This window comes from Bos indicus x Bos taurus, chromosome 17, assembly GCF_003369695.1.
Source record: "Bos indicus x Bos taurus breed Angus x Brahman F1 hybrid chromosome 17, Bos_hybrid_MaternalHap_v2.0, whole genome shotgun sequence".
NCBI lineage: Eukaryota > Metazoa > Chordata > Mammalia > Artiodactyla > Bovidae > Bos > Bos indicus x Bos taurus.
The window spans coordinates 21,088,899-21,104,463 of NC_040092.1; the positions used below are offsets into that span (position 1 = coordinate 21,088,899).

Sequence of the window (15,565 nt, forward strand, 5' to 3'; positions counted from 1 at the left end):
AGGGGGTTTCCTTCTTGTTCCTTTGTGTAGACAGCTGCTTCTCATACTCACATGTAGGTCTTCTGAGGATTTCTTCTCTTTTTCAATAATATTAGCCCTTGGTGTTGCTCAGATAATGACAGTCAGCGGTTGTAATTGGATTATGTGCTTAGGCTGTGAATGGGAGCATGATATCTACAAATTCTCTTCTTCAGACCTGCAAATCCAAGAGACCCATCTCTGGAAGAGAGAGCTCCTTCCTCAAGATCACAGAAGGTCCGTGTCACCACTGTTTCGCTTATTGGAAATTAATTATAGAACCCACAGCAGTTTTCTGGACGAGAAAGGCGTTCTCAGTGTGTGTGTTTACGTTTCTCTTACAGGAGACTGCCAGAGCAACAGCCGTGCAGGGAGGCTCACACGGAGGACTGACACGCCTGGGCCCGCGGTGCTGGCTTCTGGGGAGGCTCCCGTCTGATGCGAAGGAGGCAGGATGCCATAGTGACTCTGCACGGGGAGGCTCCCGGGGACCGAGGCCAGCACGCAGGATTGCGCCCTCGGCCGCAGGGGACACTGGGCAGGCCTTTCCCTGCAAGTGAGACGAACGAGATTATTCTGCAAGAGGAAGATTCCAGGGGCTTAAAAGCACAAAGGTTTGCACCTTGGCAGCCTCTTGGAATGTTGACAGCTCAGGATCTTAAAGAAAGTGCTGTGTTACTGAGTTCCAGAGTTGATGTGGATATACATGTCACTTTATAATCAATAATACTGAGTGAGGAACACTATGCAGGAAGAAACCTTCCATAGAAAGACAGGCAGGGAAAAGCTTAGGCCGACCTCAGACCTCCCACATAGAGCCAGCTTGAGATAAACGCCAACATGGCCAAATGAGAGACTCTGAGACAGCCGCCTGTAGTCATTGTAAGGAAATCTCTGAATCACGATACCAAATAGGAACCATGATCTACAAGTGCCCCATGTGCAGGGAGTTTTTCTCTGAGAGAGCAGATCTTTTTATGCATCAGAAGATTCACACTGCTGAGAAGCCCCATAAATGTGACAAGTGTGACAAGGGTTTCTTTCATATATCAGAACTTCACATTCATTGGCGAGACCACACAGGAGAGAAGGTCTATAAATGTGACGATTGCGGTAAGGATTTTAGTACTACGACCAAACTTAACAGACATAAGAAAATCCACACAGTGGAGAAGCCCTATAAGTGTTACGAGTGTGGCAAAGCCTTCAATTGGAGCTCACACCTGCAGATTCACATGAGAGTTCATACAGGTGAGAAACCCTATGTCTGTAGTGAGTGTGGAAGGGGCTTTAGCAATAGTTCAAACCTCTGCATGCATCAGAGAGTGCACACCGGAGAGAAGCCCTTTAAATGTGAAGAGTGTGGGAAGGCCTTCAGGCACACTTCCAGCCTCTGCATGCATCAGAGAGTCCACACAGGAGAGAAGCCCTATAAATGCTATGAGTGTGGGAAGGCCTTCAGCCAGAGCTCCAGCCTCTGCATCCATCAGAGAGTGCACACCGGGGAGAAGCCCTATAGGTGCTGTGGGTGTGGGAAGGCCTTCAGTCAGAGCTCCAGCCTCTGCATCCATCAGAGAGTACACACAGGGGAAAAACCTTTTAAGTGTGATGAGTGTGGGAAGGCCTTCAGTCAGAGCACCAGCCTCTGCATCCACCAGAGAGTACACACAAAGGAGAGAAACCATCTCAAAATATCAGTTATATAAAGTGTTTTGCTAAGAGTTTAAAAAAAAATTCTTAAAACCCATAAGTGCCACTAGGAAGGAAAAACCCTGTAAATACCTACATTGATCCAAGAAATTTTTACAGCAGGACCCAGCAGAACATTGTTTTCCAGGAGGCATGTGTGAGGGTGAGTTTTTGGATTCATGCCAAGTGTGTTGCACAACTTGTGAATCTGGAGCTCCTGTGAGTGTGTGCCCAGGGCAGGCTGTGAGGTCCCAGTCGTGGGTGTGCATTTCCTGGGATTCTGGTGGAATAACTACACAGGAAACCATGGTCGTTGTGCAGCCTCCTAAGTCACCTTCTGTCTACACTTTACCTAAAAGTTACCCCAGATACTGCCCCATTTCAGGAACTCACGATCTTCCTCCTCTTGATCCCAGCATACCGGTAAATGCATCTGAAAACGGCCAGCTCCCACCAAGTAGTGTTCTGGTACTTCAGAGGTTACCACTTGGCTTAGCCTCTCCATATCTGTCCATGTATCCCATTACTTCTGCACTCACTTTACCCGTGTATCCTCCAAATGCCCATAAATATCCACCCCTTCCTAGATGGCATCAAGTTTCATTTTAGGTTTTAGGTGACTCATGATGGCCACTTTGCCTATCAGAGAAAATCATTGGCAAGCATACACGCCCTTGAACTTTAATTTTGTGAATTCTGCTAATCACTGTGTCACTATGTTAGACTTAATTTTCTAGTGGCTACATCACATATTTTTAACTTGAATATTTTTTGTTTTTTTTGGGGGGGGGGGAATAGCTGAATGTAAATAGGGAGGAGAAAGTGAGCGGAGTTAGGACTTTTCTCCATCCAGAACTGCCCTCTGGGGCTCCTTTAGTAACACGTGGAGCCACTTTCCCGTAGGAGAAGTGGATGGTAGGAGGCGTCCCTAATAATAGTTTCTGTTTCTGTAATTTTTGGCAATAATGTGTAAGATTACATATCCATTCCTTTGTAGGCAGGAATGTCTCTGTAAACTTCTCCTTTTCTTTCTTCATTCATTGGACAAGTATTTATTGAACACCTCCTATGTGCCAGGCACTGTGCCCCTTGCGGGGGATACCACTGAGTAAGACAGACAAGGGCCCTACTCTCGTGGAGTTGACTTCTGGTGGAGGAGACAGATGATAAGCAAGTAAACAAATAACGTAGTGTGAGATAGTGATTAAGTGCTATGGAGAAAATAACCTAGGGTGATGATTTAGAGCCGTGGGGGGTGGGTGAGGGTGGGGGGCGGCAGTAGATAGCGGTCAGGGAGGCCTTTGTGCCAGCGAGGGTGGCCCGGGGTGGCTGCGGAGCGCAGGTGCCCAGCTTTCGCAGGTGGGTCGGCCTTGCGGTGCGCAGTGGGCGGAGCAGAAGGCGTGGCCCGGTGAGTGTAGTGAGCAGCAGGGCGGGGGAGATGCTGAACGCTCAGTATCCTGACGGCCTTTTTTTTTTTTTTTTTGGCTACATTGATAATAAAAACTCATGTGGAGGAACTCCAGGAATGTTTAGAAGACCAAAAGTCCCCAATGACAACAAAAAGCAACTAAGTTTGAACTTTGTTTCTCTCCTCATTCCTGTTTTCGTTGATTTCCCACATGTAGTCCTTTTTGCTCAGGAAGTCTTTGGGGGAAATTAAGGCTTTTTGAAAGCTCTGAACTGGGTGATCAGGTTAGCAGTGTCTGTCCACTGTCTTGAGAGGTTGGAAAATGAACTACCCGAAATAGTCACCGAAATACAAAACAAAGCTTGATTTTCTCTTCATATTTGAATTAAGTTCTTCTGTTTGACTGGAAGGGGTTTTTGTATAACTAAAACCTCAGTGCATAAAGGAGATTTAAAAGGGGCATATAACTGAGTGGGTGAAAGTAGAAGATGGGATTGGGGGGGGGTACATGTGTTACCATCTGAATTTTCATCTGGATAGCTCTGTTAACAAGCCTTTGGGAAGTCACTTCACATAATTTTCCTCCTTTTTGTGAAGAGAGGGTTGGCTTAGTTATTTGATAAAGCCCCTTCCAGGCCTGAATTCCTCGACTACGATTTACTGTAGTGTCTTAACACTCTACCATGTCACAGTAGTGTGGAGCATTAGAGAAAAGCCTAGACTTTTAGTTGATAGCAAGCCAGTTGAAATATCATTAATAGAATTTTAGTTTTAGGAAAAATTGGTTTGATTTCTAGCTTTATTACTATTAGGTATGTGAGCTTGGGCAAAATCGCTTAATCTTTGAGTCTAGTTTTCTCACGTACAAAATGAGGACATTAGGCTGAATGATTTCCAAGTTTCCAGCTAGTCCTAGAGTTCTATATTTCTACATAGTTGAATTATTTTATCATGCTGTTGCTGGGGAATATGACTAACACTTTTGAAGCTACTAATTTTATGTCGAGCTTTAAAGTCCATAATTGTTATCTTTGGAAAATATTATTTGACCTACAGTATGTCCAAATCAATTTAATAAAATCACTTTATAACAGGGTTCTGTGCTTGACATATGGTGGTATGAATTTGGTGGGGTGTGTGTGTGTGTGTGTGTCTGTCTGTCTGTCTATGTGTGTGTACGGTGGAGTGGGCTTGTGCATTATGTCTAGGTGACCATATGATATAGTGAAGAGGTTGCTGTTAATACTCAAACACGGACAACAAGCCTAAACTGGGACCGTCCCAGCAAACCAGGATGTGAGGACGCCCTGGCCCAGGGGACAAGCTGTTGACCAAGGAGTCATGAGGTCTGTGGCAGACTGGAGAAAGCCCACCCTCCTGAGAAGATGGCCTGCTCAGCGGTAGCTGTTTGTTTCCATTGTGGAAACCAGGCCTCAGGGTCCCACGTGGTCTGCTCTTTTAAGGAAAAACCAACAATCCAGATTTTTACTTAAAATTTAATTATTTTTAAAGGTTAGCAATTCACGTTTCCTGTGTGACCCATTTTGGTATTTGTATTAAAGAAATGGCAACCCACTCCAGTATTCTTGCCTGAGAACTCCCATGGCCAGAGGAGCCTGGTGGGCTATACATCCACAGGGTCGCAAAGAGTTGGACATGACTGAGCGACTAAACAGTTATCTGTATGCTGCCCATAGGCTTCTATTTCACTTTGCAAGCTCTGCTGTGGCCCTTGATGGCTGTCACCCACCTCTGCTGAGGCCTGACACCTCTCAGCTAAGCAATGGTGGCCCAGACCCGAGCTACAGTCTCCAATAGAAGGTCTGGCATCCATCTGCCTCTTGGGGCGAGTCTGCTCCACTTCTGGTTGAGGCAGAAGTAATCCAGACAACCCTTTCAGTGTGAGTGGGGTGGGGCAGAGAGGTCACAATTCCATTCACGTTCACCCATTAGGTCACTCCTGTGCCTGCTGGGGGTTCAGGTATGAGAGTGAGAAGTCACGGCTCACTTCCCAGTTTCCCGATGCCTTCCCAGGGGCCTTCCAACTCTTGGTTCAGTTATTCCCCCAAATTTAAATTATTAAGCAATGTTTTCTGTACAGCCTGCTGTTATCCTCAGCAATTTGAAAATAATAAGTGAAAGCAAATATCAGAAGATAGAAAAAATACTCAACGGTGAAATCAAACCCTGAAGAGGAGGTGAGAAAGAGGTTGATACCATCACAGGGCAGGAAGCAGATTATAAGTAGGATTGCCGAGTTGGTACGTGGATTGAGATGAAGAGGGGTGGGGAAGCTGAAGGTGATAGAGCCCTTACCCTGTGACCTTGAGCTTAACTTCTCTGAACCTCAGGTTTCTCATTTGTAAAATGGTATTGAAAATAACGTAACCTGGGAGACATTTGAGAAAATAAACACATATAAAGTACTTGGGTGCTGTTGCTTCAGTCGTGTCCAACTCTGCAACCCCATGGACTGTAGCCCACCAGGCTCCTCTGTCCCTGGGATTCTCCAGGCAAGAACACTGGAGTGGGTTGCCATTTCCTTCTCCAGTGCATGAAAGTGAAAAGTGAAAGTGAAGTCACTCAGTCGTGTCCGACTCTTCACGACCCCATGGACTGCAGCCCACCAGGCTCCTCCGTCCATGGGATTTTCCAGGCAAGAGTGCTGGAGTGGGGTGCCATTGCTTTCTCTGCCTGGTGTGCATAAGGTAGAGTAAATCTGAGGTCAGAAGGACACAAAGACATTTTAAATAAATCATTCTCACCTTATATTTTAAAATATTAAGAGGCACATGAGCAAATCTGGAGATTCCCGGGCCCTGTGTTTGTTACATGTGTCAGCGGAGGTCTTGGTGGGCTGTGCCCTGTTGAACCAAAGCGCTTTCATTGTTCAGATGCAGGTATAATGTTGGAGAAGGAAATGGCAGCCCCCTCCAGTATTCCTGCCTGGAAAATCTCATGGACAGAGGAGCCCGATGGGCTATAGTCTGCAGGGTCGCAGAGTCAGACACGACTTAGTGACTAAACAGCAAACAGTTATAATAGATGCAAATAAAATACACTTTTAGAATAAGATAATAGCACATGTATGTTGCTCTTCCTGATTTTCAGGTGAATTTACACAATTTATAGCCTGTTTTGCATGTACCCCTTTGGTCCTGCTCCCCCATACTGCTTCAGAAAGTGGGTTCACCCTGACCTGGCCTCCTCCTCTGTAAAGTTGGTCTTGGCCCAGGTCTTCTCTGCATCATGAATTAGAGTTGGAGTGTCATGTTGAGTTTTTAAACCCAGGATCTATAGATGGGTCTCAAAGAGATCCAGAACCTTCTTAAACTGTATGCAGAGTTTTGTGTACCTGTGGGTATATAGGTGTTTTTCAAGGAAGGCAGTCTTTTCAATTTAGCTCGTGACTCTAATGGATAAAGAACACTGATTGAGAAGAACTTTCTGATTGAGCCACACAGTTTTTGTTGTGCAGGGACCTTGGGAAAAGGGACACCTAAGAGGTCAGAACAGCAGTGGGTCACTGGGATGAACCGAAAGCCGGGTAATAGCAAAACAAAAAACTAACCGTGTGCTGTGTTGGGAGGCAAGAAGACACTGTTGGCATAAGGTGAAAGGTCCGTGTGTACCTGTTACAGTGGGCTCAGTGCAAGCCTGTGTTACAATACAGTGTCCTGTGCTCAGGGGAGAAGTCCTGTGAACAATGTGAGAGAGTCTGTGTAGGTGAGAACAGCTGGGTCCTTCAGAAGGACTGGCTGGACACGCGAGGACTCAGCTCCATGCACGGAAAATGCCGGAGCCACAACTGAGTCTGGCTCTTAGTTGCAGGAGAGGCAATTCCTGGTGTAAAATTGGAGCGAGGGCCCCAGTGCTGGGGCAGGCTGTACTTAGGTTCAGATAAACCTATTCACATCACTTGGTGTCGTGTCCTTCCATGTCTCATTTCTGTGTCCCCCTTCCCTTGCTTGGTATACCAAATTAAGGAAATATCTCCCTGTTCATGGTTAAAGCAATCACCTTGAGCCTTCAGCCTGTCTGTTCCCCAAAGTGTCCTTTCTACCCTGGTGCTCCTCTGCCCTTGCACATCCCCTCCCTTTCTGAAATAAGCTCAAGATGCACAGGGACTTAGTCCAGAGGGTGAGTCCTCCTAACATGCTGTGAGGAATTAGCTGGAGATGTCAACTAGCGACCAGCAGGCCACACAGCATCACTGCTGCCAACAGTGTTTGGAGAAGAATCAGTTTCCTACGTACTGTATGCCAAGACAGCTCACTCGATCCAGTACACATCAGGAGAAGAAATCAAAAGAAAGAGAAGCATAAAATAAGATGGCAAGGGACTTCCCTGGTGGTCCAGTGGTCAAGACTTCACCTTCCAGTGCAGGGGTTGCAGGTGTGATGATCCCTGGCTGGGGAACTAAGATCCCACATCTCAGGGCCAAAAAGTCAAAACATAGAAGCAAAATTGTGACAGATTCAGTAAGGACTTTAAAAACGGCCCACACCAAAAATCTTAAAAAACATAAGAGAGCAGGAGTAGATGTCAGCATAGTACTCATCATAGTGAGGCCCTGGTGGCTCAGGCTGTAAAGAGTCAATCTGCAATGCAGGAGATCAGGGTTCAATCCCTGGGTCAGGAATATCCTCTGGAGAAGGGAATGGCAACTCACTACAGTATTCTTGCCCGGAGAATTCCATGGACAGAGGAGCTTGGTGGGCTGTATAGTCCATAGCGTCACAAAGAGTTGACTGAGCGATGAACACTTTCCATTTGCATTCTAATAAATATGAATGGATTAAATTCTGCTGTTTCTGGACATTTTCAAGTTGAACGGTAAACTTCACCACAAATATGTGTACAGGTTGATTATAAGAGACCATGTACGAGAAAGAAGTGACACAAAAGGCTGAAAATAAGAAAGGGAAAAAACATACCAGGAAAATATTAACAGAAAGCCAGTGGTGGCAGCCTTGCCAATAAAATGCAAGGTAAAAAGCATCCATTTATGCAGGGAATAAGTTGTCAAGATAAATAGTTATGTACCTTTGTTCAACTAAAAACATAGCTTTGAAAGAGAGAGCTTATGTGTTTAGAGGTACAGTGAGAAATTAATTCCCAACCACAACAGAACATATTAATCCTCATATCTCAGAAATCTGCAAATCAATTAGACAAAAACCAACCATCACTGTTAACAAACTTGATCTATCAGCTGTCTCTGAACTTTGTGTCAACAAACCCTCTTGGAGCATTCATAAAAACTGACCATGTTTTATCCCAGAAAGAAAATCTCATCAGATTCCAAAATGCATAAATCCCACAGGCCACATCCTCTGACTGTAAAACATCTTACAAATCAAAGGTGCTGAGAAGGAGACAAAAATCCTATCCACTTGGAGATTCACAAAAAACTAGCAAAACATCCCTTCCCCTTCAGGCTGACAGCTAGCCAGGAAGTCAGTGCATGTGCCAACTATTTAGAGATGAATGGCAGTGACAATACCATGTAACGTATCTCAGGTGTGATGGAAATGAGTAAAAGTTTTTATAGCCCTAAATTCATCTATTAGTTGAAAGTAAACTGAGCCGGGGACTTCCCTGGGGATCCAGTGGCTAAGACATCATGCTCCCAATGCAGGGGGCCCAGGTTCGATCCCTGGTCAGGGAACTAGATCTCACGTGCTGCAGTGAAGATCAAAGATTCCGCATGCCATAGCTAAGACCTAGCACAGCCAAGTAAATACATACTAAAGAAAAACCGTAAACCAAGCCTTTGAATTTAATATGCTTGATCTTTATCAAGACCATTTTTTGTTCTTGTTCCTTTCACCTATCACTGTGCTGAGTCATTCTGAAAAAATAAGGATAACCCATAACATACAACACTGTTAGGACCCCAAGGAGTTGTTGGGGGGCAGAGGAGGGGCCCCCTGGATCCCGAGGAGCCACACATAGATAAGGTTGCCTAATGAAGTGCAGAATGCCTGGTTACATTTGATTTTCAGATATTTGACCTACTGATGCTAAAACGTACTCGTCGTTTATTCATCCATCTGAGATTCACATCTAACCAAGTGCCTTCTATTTTCATTTGCCAAACCTGGCACCCCTGCCTGAAGGAAGGAGGGGAAGGGGCTCTAGTGTTCAGGGAGGAGTGTCATAGGGGAGTGAAGGAGACCCTCAGTGGGGTGAGTGGATAGCCCATTGGGCCGGACCAGAAGCAGGGAGACCTTTCTGGTCTCTGCAGTAAAGAGAGGCTGCACACCCTGGTGACAGGGATGCTTCCCAGGCAACGGGGAGAGGGAAGGTTCTGGGTTCACAAGAATAGTCCGATCCAGGACTCCTGGGCACCTGGACCCTGGGAAAAGCCTGTGTGGGCCCAAGGACTGAGGCCGGGGCTGTTGGGGGAGAAACCTCTGGTGACGATGAGGGCGGGGATTTGGAGCACAGTGTGGAGGCAGGGATCCAGGTGGGCACATCCTCATGGCCCCCGAGAGGGTCCAAGTGGAGCTGTCTAAAGCATGGACCCCCGGCCAGGGGCTCCTGACCAGATCCAAGGGTGGTCCAGACTGACCACACGCCTACAGAGACTGAGTTTGAGATGATATCAGGCCAGACCGCCCCAGTAGAAATTTCTTTAAAAAAAAAAATGTATATTTAAATACATATGGCTTTGATATGAACCGTTTTTAAAGTCTTTATCGAATCTGTTGCAACACCGCTTCTGTTTTGTGTTTTGGTTTTTTGGCCACGGGTACCTGGGATCTTAGCTTCCCGACCAGGGATGGAACCCACACCCCCTGCCTTGGAAGGCAAAGTCTTAACCACTGGACCACCAGGGAAGTCCCCCAAATGAAATTTCTGCCCCATGTGAATACACAAAAGTAATATTTACAGAACAGTCATTCTGAGGAAAGGAAGGACGAAAAGCCGGAGTCCGTGAACTCCAGCTGTCTTTAATCACACATCCAGGGTACTCGCCAGTTGGCCATCTCAAGTCGCTTCCTAATTTCCCCTGTGTTTTGATCTCATGTTCGGCAAGGTGCAGACCTGACTCAGACCAAGCGGCAGGGAGATGTGTGAATAACTCTCTTTCCAGCGTTAAGTGTTTCATCTCAACAAAAGTGCTAATCAATATCCTCAAGAGATCCTTGTACTGCAAGAAGCCTGGGAGAAAGATTGCTGTCAACCTCAGTGCTCAGTGCGGGGCCTCCTCAAAGGCTCGAGAGGCCAGTGTTGTCAGGGACCCCTGCAGGGAAGTGGCTTGTGATCCCCATCAGCTCTGAAGCATCACCTGGGGTCTCTTCTCTCTTCTTTTCTTCACTCTCAGAGAACACGCACTACATCATGCGTGTTCAAGTTTCCCGAAGTCCTCGGGCCCCTCTAATCACTGCCTTGGAATATCGACACAATTTTAGTGCAATGATAGATGGTGTGTGTGTGTGGTTTTTGTTTAGTTGCTAAGTTGTGTTTGACTCTTTGAGACCCTATGGACTGTAGCCTGCCAGGCTCCTCTGTCCATGGGATTTCCCAGGCAAGAATACTAGAGTGGATTGCCATTTCCTTCTCCAGGGAATCTTCACAGCTCAGTGATTGAACCCGTGTCTCCTGCATTGGCAGGCAGATTCTTTTACCACGGAGCCACCTGGGAAGCCCCCAACACAAGTTTAATATGCACACCAATGGGGTGAAGCAATCACTCAATAACCCCCTTGAGTATGGAACAGGAAAATAGATACATTTGCTTTAGAATTAATTATATTTCATTTGCCTTCATGATTTAGTCTTGAATAATATAATCAAATTAGCTGACAGTACTTAAGCAAACTTGAGTTATGTGAGTAATTGGGAAAGAGCCAATTATTTGATGGAAAAAAGCCAAGCTGGGATTCTTTTTTTTTTTGTCTCCTGGGTAAAGAATAGTCATCTAGAAGTTGCTGACTCACTTATGTTGCTGCTGTAGTCGTTCAGTCACTAAGTCGTGTCTGACTCTTCAAGACCCTTGGCCTTCACTATCTCCTGGAGTTTGCTCAAACTCATGTCCTTTGAGTCTGTGACACCATCCAACCACAGTTGAATATTAATCATACACTAAAGAGTTTTATGTTCTCTGGATAGTTTGGGGTATTTGTTAAGCCCTTGAAGTAGTGAGGGATGTTCATTTTCCTTTTATAAAACAAAGAATGCTCTCAGGGAACCTCCCTGGCTGTCTAGTGGCCAAGACTTCACCTTCCAATGCAGGGGGTGCGGGTTCAATTCCTGGTCTGGGAGCTAAGATCCCACATTCTTTGCTGCCAAAAAGCCAAAACATAAAACAGTAGCTGTACTGTGAAAGTGAAGTCGCTCAGTCATGTCTGACTCTTTGCAACCCCGTGGACTCCAGCCTACCAGGCTCCTCCGTCTATGGGATTCTCCAGGCAAGAATACTGGAGTGGGTTGCTGTTTCCTTCTCCGGGGGATCTTCCCAACCCAGGGATTGAAGCTGGGTTTCCTGCATTGCAGGCAGATGCTTTACCCTCTGAGCCACCAGGGAAGGCCAGCAATACTGTAACAAATTCAATGAAGACTTTAAAAATGTCCCTGTCAAAAAGAAGGTATCCTCAGACTGAAGAACAATTTGCTTTATTATTTACTTTTTACTAGAAATAGTGTTACTGTTGTCTTTATTAGAGTTGATACAGCCATCCATCTATTATTGAAGTATAATTTCCCTGCAGTGTTGTGTTCTAGCTGCACAACACAGAGATTTGATATTTCTTTGCATTACAAAATGATCACTAAGCTAAGTCTAGTTACCGTCTGTCACCATACACATCTTTTAAAAATGTTATTGGCTGTATTTCCCATGTTGTCCATTTCATTCCCCATGACTTATTTATTTTGTAACTGGAAGTTGGTACCTCTCAATTGCCCTCACCTATTTCTAGAGTAGATACATTTTAGAACGAAGCTAAAGAAAACCACCCAGATCCATTTTATTAGCATGGCAGAGTCAAATGCCAAAGTTATTCTACCTAAGGAAATAAGAGCTGTTGAGCACTGAGAACTTGACCATTCTATGTCACATGGCTAGAGAGGTCAAAAATTAAGTCTTTGGTTATTTTGGATCAAGCAAGTTAAAAATCGAATCGTGTCACTTGGAAAAATGAAGTGATGTGGCTTTAAATGCATGGATAGCCCCCTCTAGTGGTCAAAGGGGTGGGTCGGGGCTATTATACAGATTCTTTGTTATTATCCATCTGGGTTCCCTACCTCCCTGCATGTGTGCATGCTAAGTTGCTTCCATCGCGTATGACTCTTTGGGACCTTATGGACTTGTAGCCCACCAGGCTCCTCTGTCCATGGGCTTCTCCAGGCAAGCATACCATGCCCTTCTCCATCCCTACCTCCCTACAACTTTCTAAACATTTTTTTTTCTCTCTTGGAGAGGGGGAATGCAAAAACTTCCATTCTACATCTGTTCTATGGATTACTTTAAGAATATTTCTGTTGTCTGTAAAGCATCTTTCTGGGTCCACCCACCCCAAATGCTGTGAAAGCAACTACTGTGAATGTTACTAAACTTCACAATCCCAAGTTTTCGCGCATTCTCTGTTCAATTTATGCCTTTCTTATCTAAGTTCAATGTTGCCTCTCATGCCCCTTTGTGTCATATGTTTAAGTTCTTTGTTAATTCTAAGTTTTATTAATTATATCTAGGCTAGTCCTTCAATGATCACTCATTTAAAAGATAAAAAGATATAATTAATTGGGCTTCACTGGTGGTTCAGTGCTAAATAATCTGCCTGCCAATGCAGGAGACATGGGTTCGATCCCTGGTCCGAGAAGATCCCACATGCCGAGGAGTAACTAAGCTTGTGCACCACGACTGTTAAGCCTGTTCTCCACAACCCGGGAGCTGCAGCGACTGAGCCTGTGTGCTACGTCTACTGAAGCCCGAGTACCCGAGAGCCCGTGTCCGAAACAAGAGAAGCCACCGCCATGAGGAGCCCTTATTTTGAAACTAGAGAGTAGTCCCTGCTTTCTGCAACTAGAGAAGACTCGTGCAGCAACAAAGACCCACACAGCCAAAAGTAAATTTTAAAAATTATTTAAAGATACAATTAATAATGCTAAGAAGACTTTGTGGTTTTGTTTTGTGAGAGGTGCATGCCAAGTCACTTCAGTCATGTCTGACTCTTTGCCACCCCATGGGCTGTACCTCGCCAGGCTCTTCTGTCCATGGGATTCTCCCGGCAAGAATACTGTAGTGGGTTGCCATGCCCTCTCCAGGGGATCTTCTGGACCCAGGGATCAAACCCATGTCTCTTACATCTCCTGCATTGGCAGGCAGGTTCTTTGCCACTAATGCCACCACGGGTAGTATCGTAAGAAACAGAAGCAGGATGTGATTTCATCAGGCAATGTCTTTGGGATAATATAAAATGAAAATTAAGAGACTAGCTTATAAATCATTGAGTTACAAACCATTACTTCACTTGTGCTGTGGCTTGAAAAAGCAGGTTTCCTTCCAAGAGCTCAGACCATTGCCTGTAAATCATACCACGGATAATAATGTTTTTAAAAAAGACTCTTAAACAACTGCTTGGTGAAGCGTGCCAAGTGTTTCTGATAAGACAGCCTATTGATGAAGCAGTCCTTTTTGGCTGTACATATCCCAAGCCTGTGTGTCAGCAGATTAACATTATCTTCCCTTTTCATTTTCCTGCGGGGCTCATCAATGACCACTATCTGACCAAAGAAAGTTCCGCTAAACGTGTAAGAGTGCTCAGAAGATGGCTGAACGGCACAGCAGCCCAGTAGGGCGTATTTTAGCTTAAAGACCAGAAAAGCTTATGCGCTTATGGGTGGTTAAAAGATATTCCTTCTGCTCTGCCTCCTTTTCTCCCTCTCCGGGCAACAATACAGGGAACTTATAAACCACATTTATTATTTTTTTATAGCTACCCCTGGTACTTTAAGACCATCATTAACTCCATCTTCTTCTACTGTATTTTATTATATTATATATATATTAAAATATATATACATACTTTAATTTTGGCTGCATTGGGTCTTCATTGCAGTGATCAGGTTTAGTTGCTCCACAGCATGTGGGACCTTGGTTCCCCAACCAGGAATCAAACATGCGTCTCCTGCACTGCAAGGTGGATTCTTAACCACTGGACCACCAGGGAAGTTCCTATAAAGCCACCTTTGTAGTTTATGGTGGGCTGCCGTCTATGGGGTCGCACAGAGTCAGACACGACTGAAGTGACTTAGCGGCAGTAGCCGTAGTTTATAGAAGCTGACATCTCCGTCTTAAGATACTTATCATTGTCATGGTTATAGTAATTCAAAGGGGAAAAGATTTCCTGTTTCCGTGTTATGCACAGGACACTGGAAAAGGTGGTGGGTGATTGCAAAACTGAGGGGGCAAAGCTAACCAAGAAACCCGGTCTCCTGGAATCACCATCAGATCATGCAATCCCACTTCTGGGTACAAACCCCAAAGATTTGAAAGTAGGGACGCCAACAGATAGTTGTCTGCTTGTGTTCATAGAAGCAGCATGATTCACACTTGCCAAAAGGTGGAAACAACTCAAGTGTCCATTGATGGATGAACAAATAAGCGCAGTGGGGTCTGTCCACACAATGGGATGGTACTCAGCCTTAAATAGATAGGAAATTCCTACACATGCTGTGAATACAACATGATTGAGTTTGAGGACATTATGTTGAGTATCATACAAATATTGTATGATTCCACTTATATGAGGTACCTAAAGTGGTCAAATTTATAGGCAGAAAGTAGACGAGTGGCTGCCAGGTACTGGAGGAGGAGGAATGGGGAGTTAGTGTTTAGTGGGGACAAAATTTGTTTTGGGGAAGATGAAAAAGCTGTGGTGACAGATGGTGGGGATGTTTGCATAACATTTGAATATACCTGATGCCACTGAACCGTATACTTAAAAACAGCTAAAATGGGGACGTCCCTGGCAGTCCAGTGATTAAGACTCTGTGCTTCCAGTGCAAGGGGTGCAGCTTCAATCTCTGGTCAGGGAACTAAGATCCAACGTGCCGTGTGGCGTGGTCAAGAAGAAGGAGACTAAAATGATAAATGTTATATATATGTCAACACAATGAAAAAAAAGATCCCAAAAAGGGAATGACATTTTGGAGAAATATTTAGAATGCAGAGTCGGGAAAAAAATCATAGTGGAAGCAGATTTTGAAGGACTTTTCCTGGCTTTGATTTTGGTTCCTTATTTCTTAGCTGTGTGATTTTAAGCCAATTGCTTGACCTCTCTGTGCCTCAGATTCCTCATCTGTAAGACAGGAATAAGATTTGTACCTATGGCAATTGGCTCTTGTAAAGCTGAAAGGAGATGAATACAGAACCTTGCAGATGTGGATGAGCAGTCTCTCGGTCTTGACTTTGGAGGTGGATACAAGGTGATGCCAGTG

The 15,565-nt window shown here is 44.9% G+C and overlaps 1 protein-coding gene across 6 annotated transcripts in view; it reads left to right on the forward strand.

Annotated features, from left to right (window-relative positions):
* ZNF664 (zinc finger protein 664) overlaps positions 1 to 4,211 on the forward strand; it is a 36,460-nt gene extending 32,249 nt beyond the window's left edge. For 3 of the 6 annotated variants that reach the window (XR_003515238.1, XM_027567011.1, XM_027567010.1), the window contains 2 exons: positions 195 to 255; positions 363 to 4,211. Coding sequence is in view for 5 of the 6 variants with exons in the window: in XM_027567011.1 (XP_027422812.1) it covers positions 867 to 1,724 (858 nt within the window). In the remaining variant the exon portion in view is untranslated. The remainder of the gene's footprint in view (positions 1 to 194; positions 256 to 362) is intronic. The other 3 variants (XM_027567015.1, XM_027567013.1, XM_027567012.1) reach the window with 1 other exon arrangement.
* Positions 4,212 to 15,565: the final 11,354 nt, after the last annotated feature.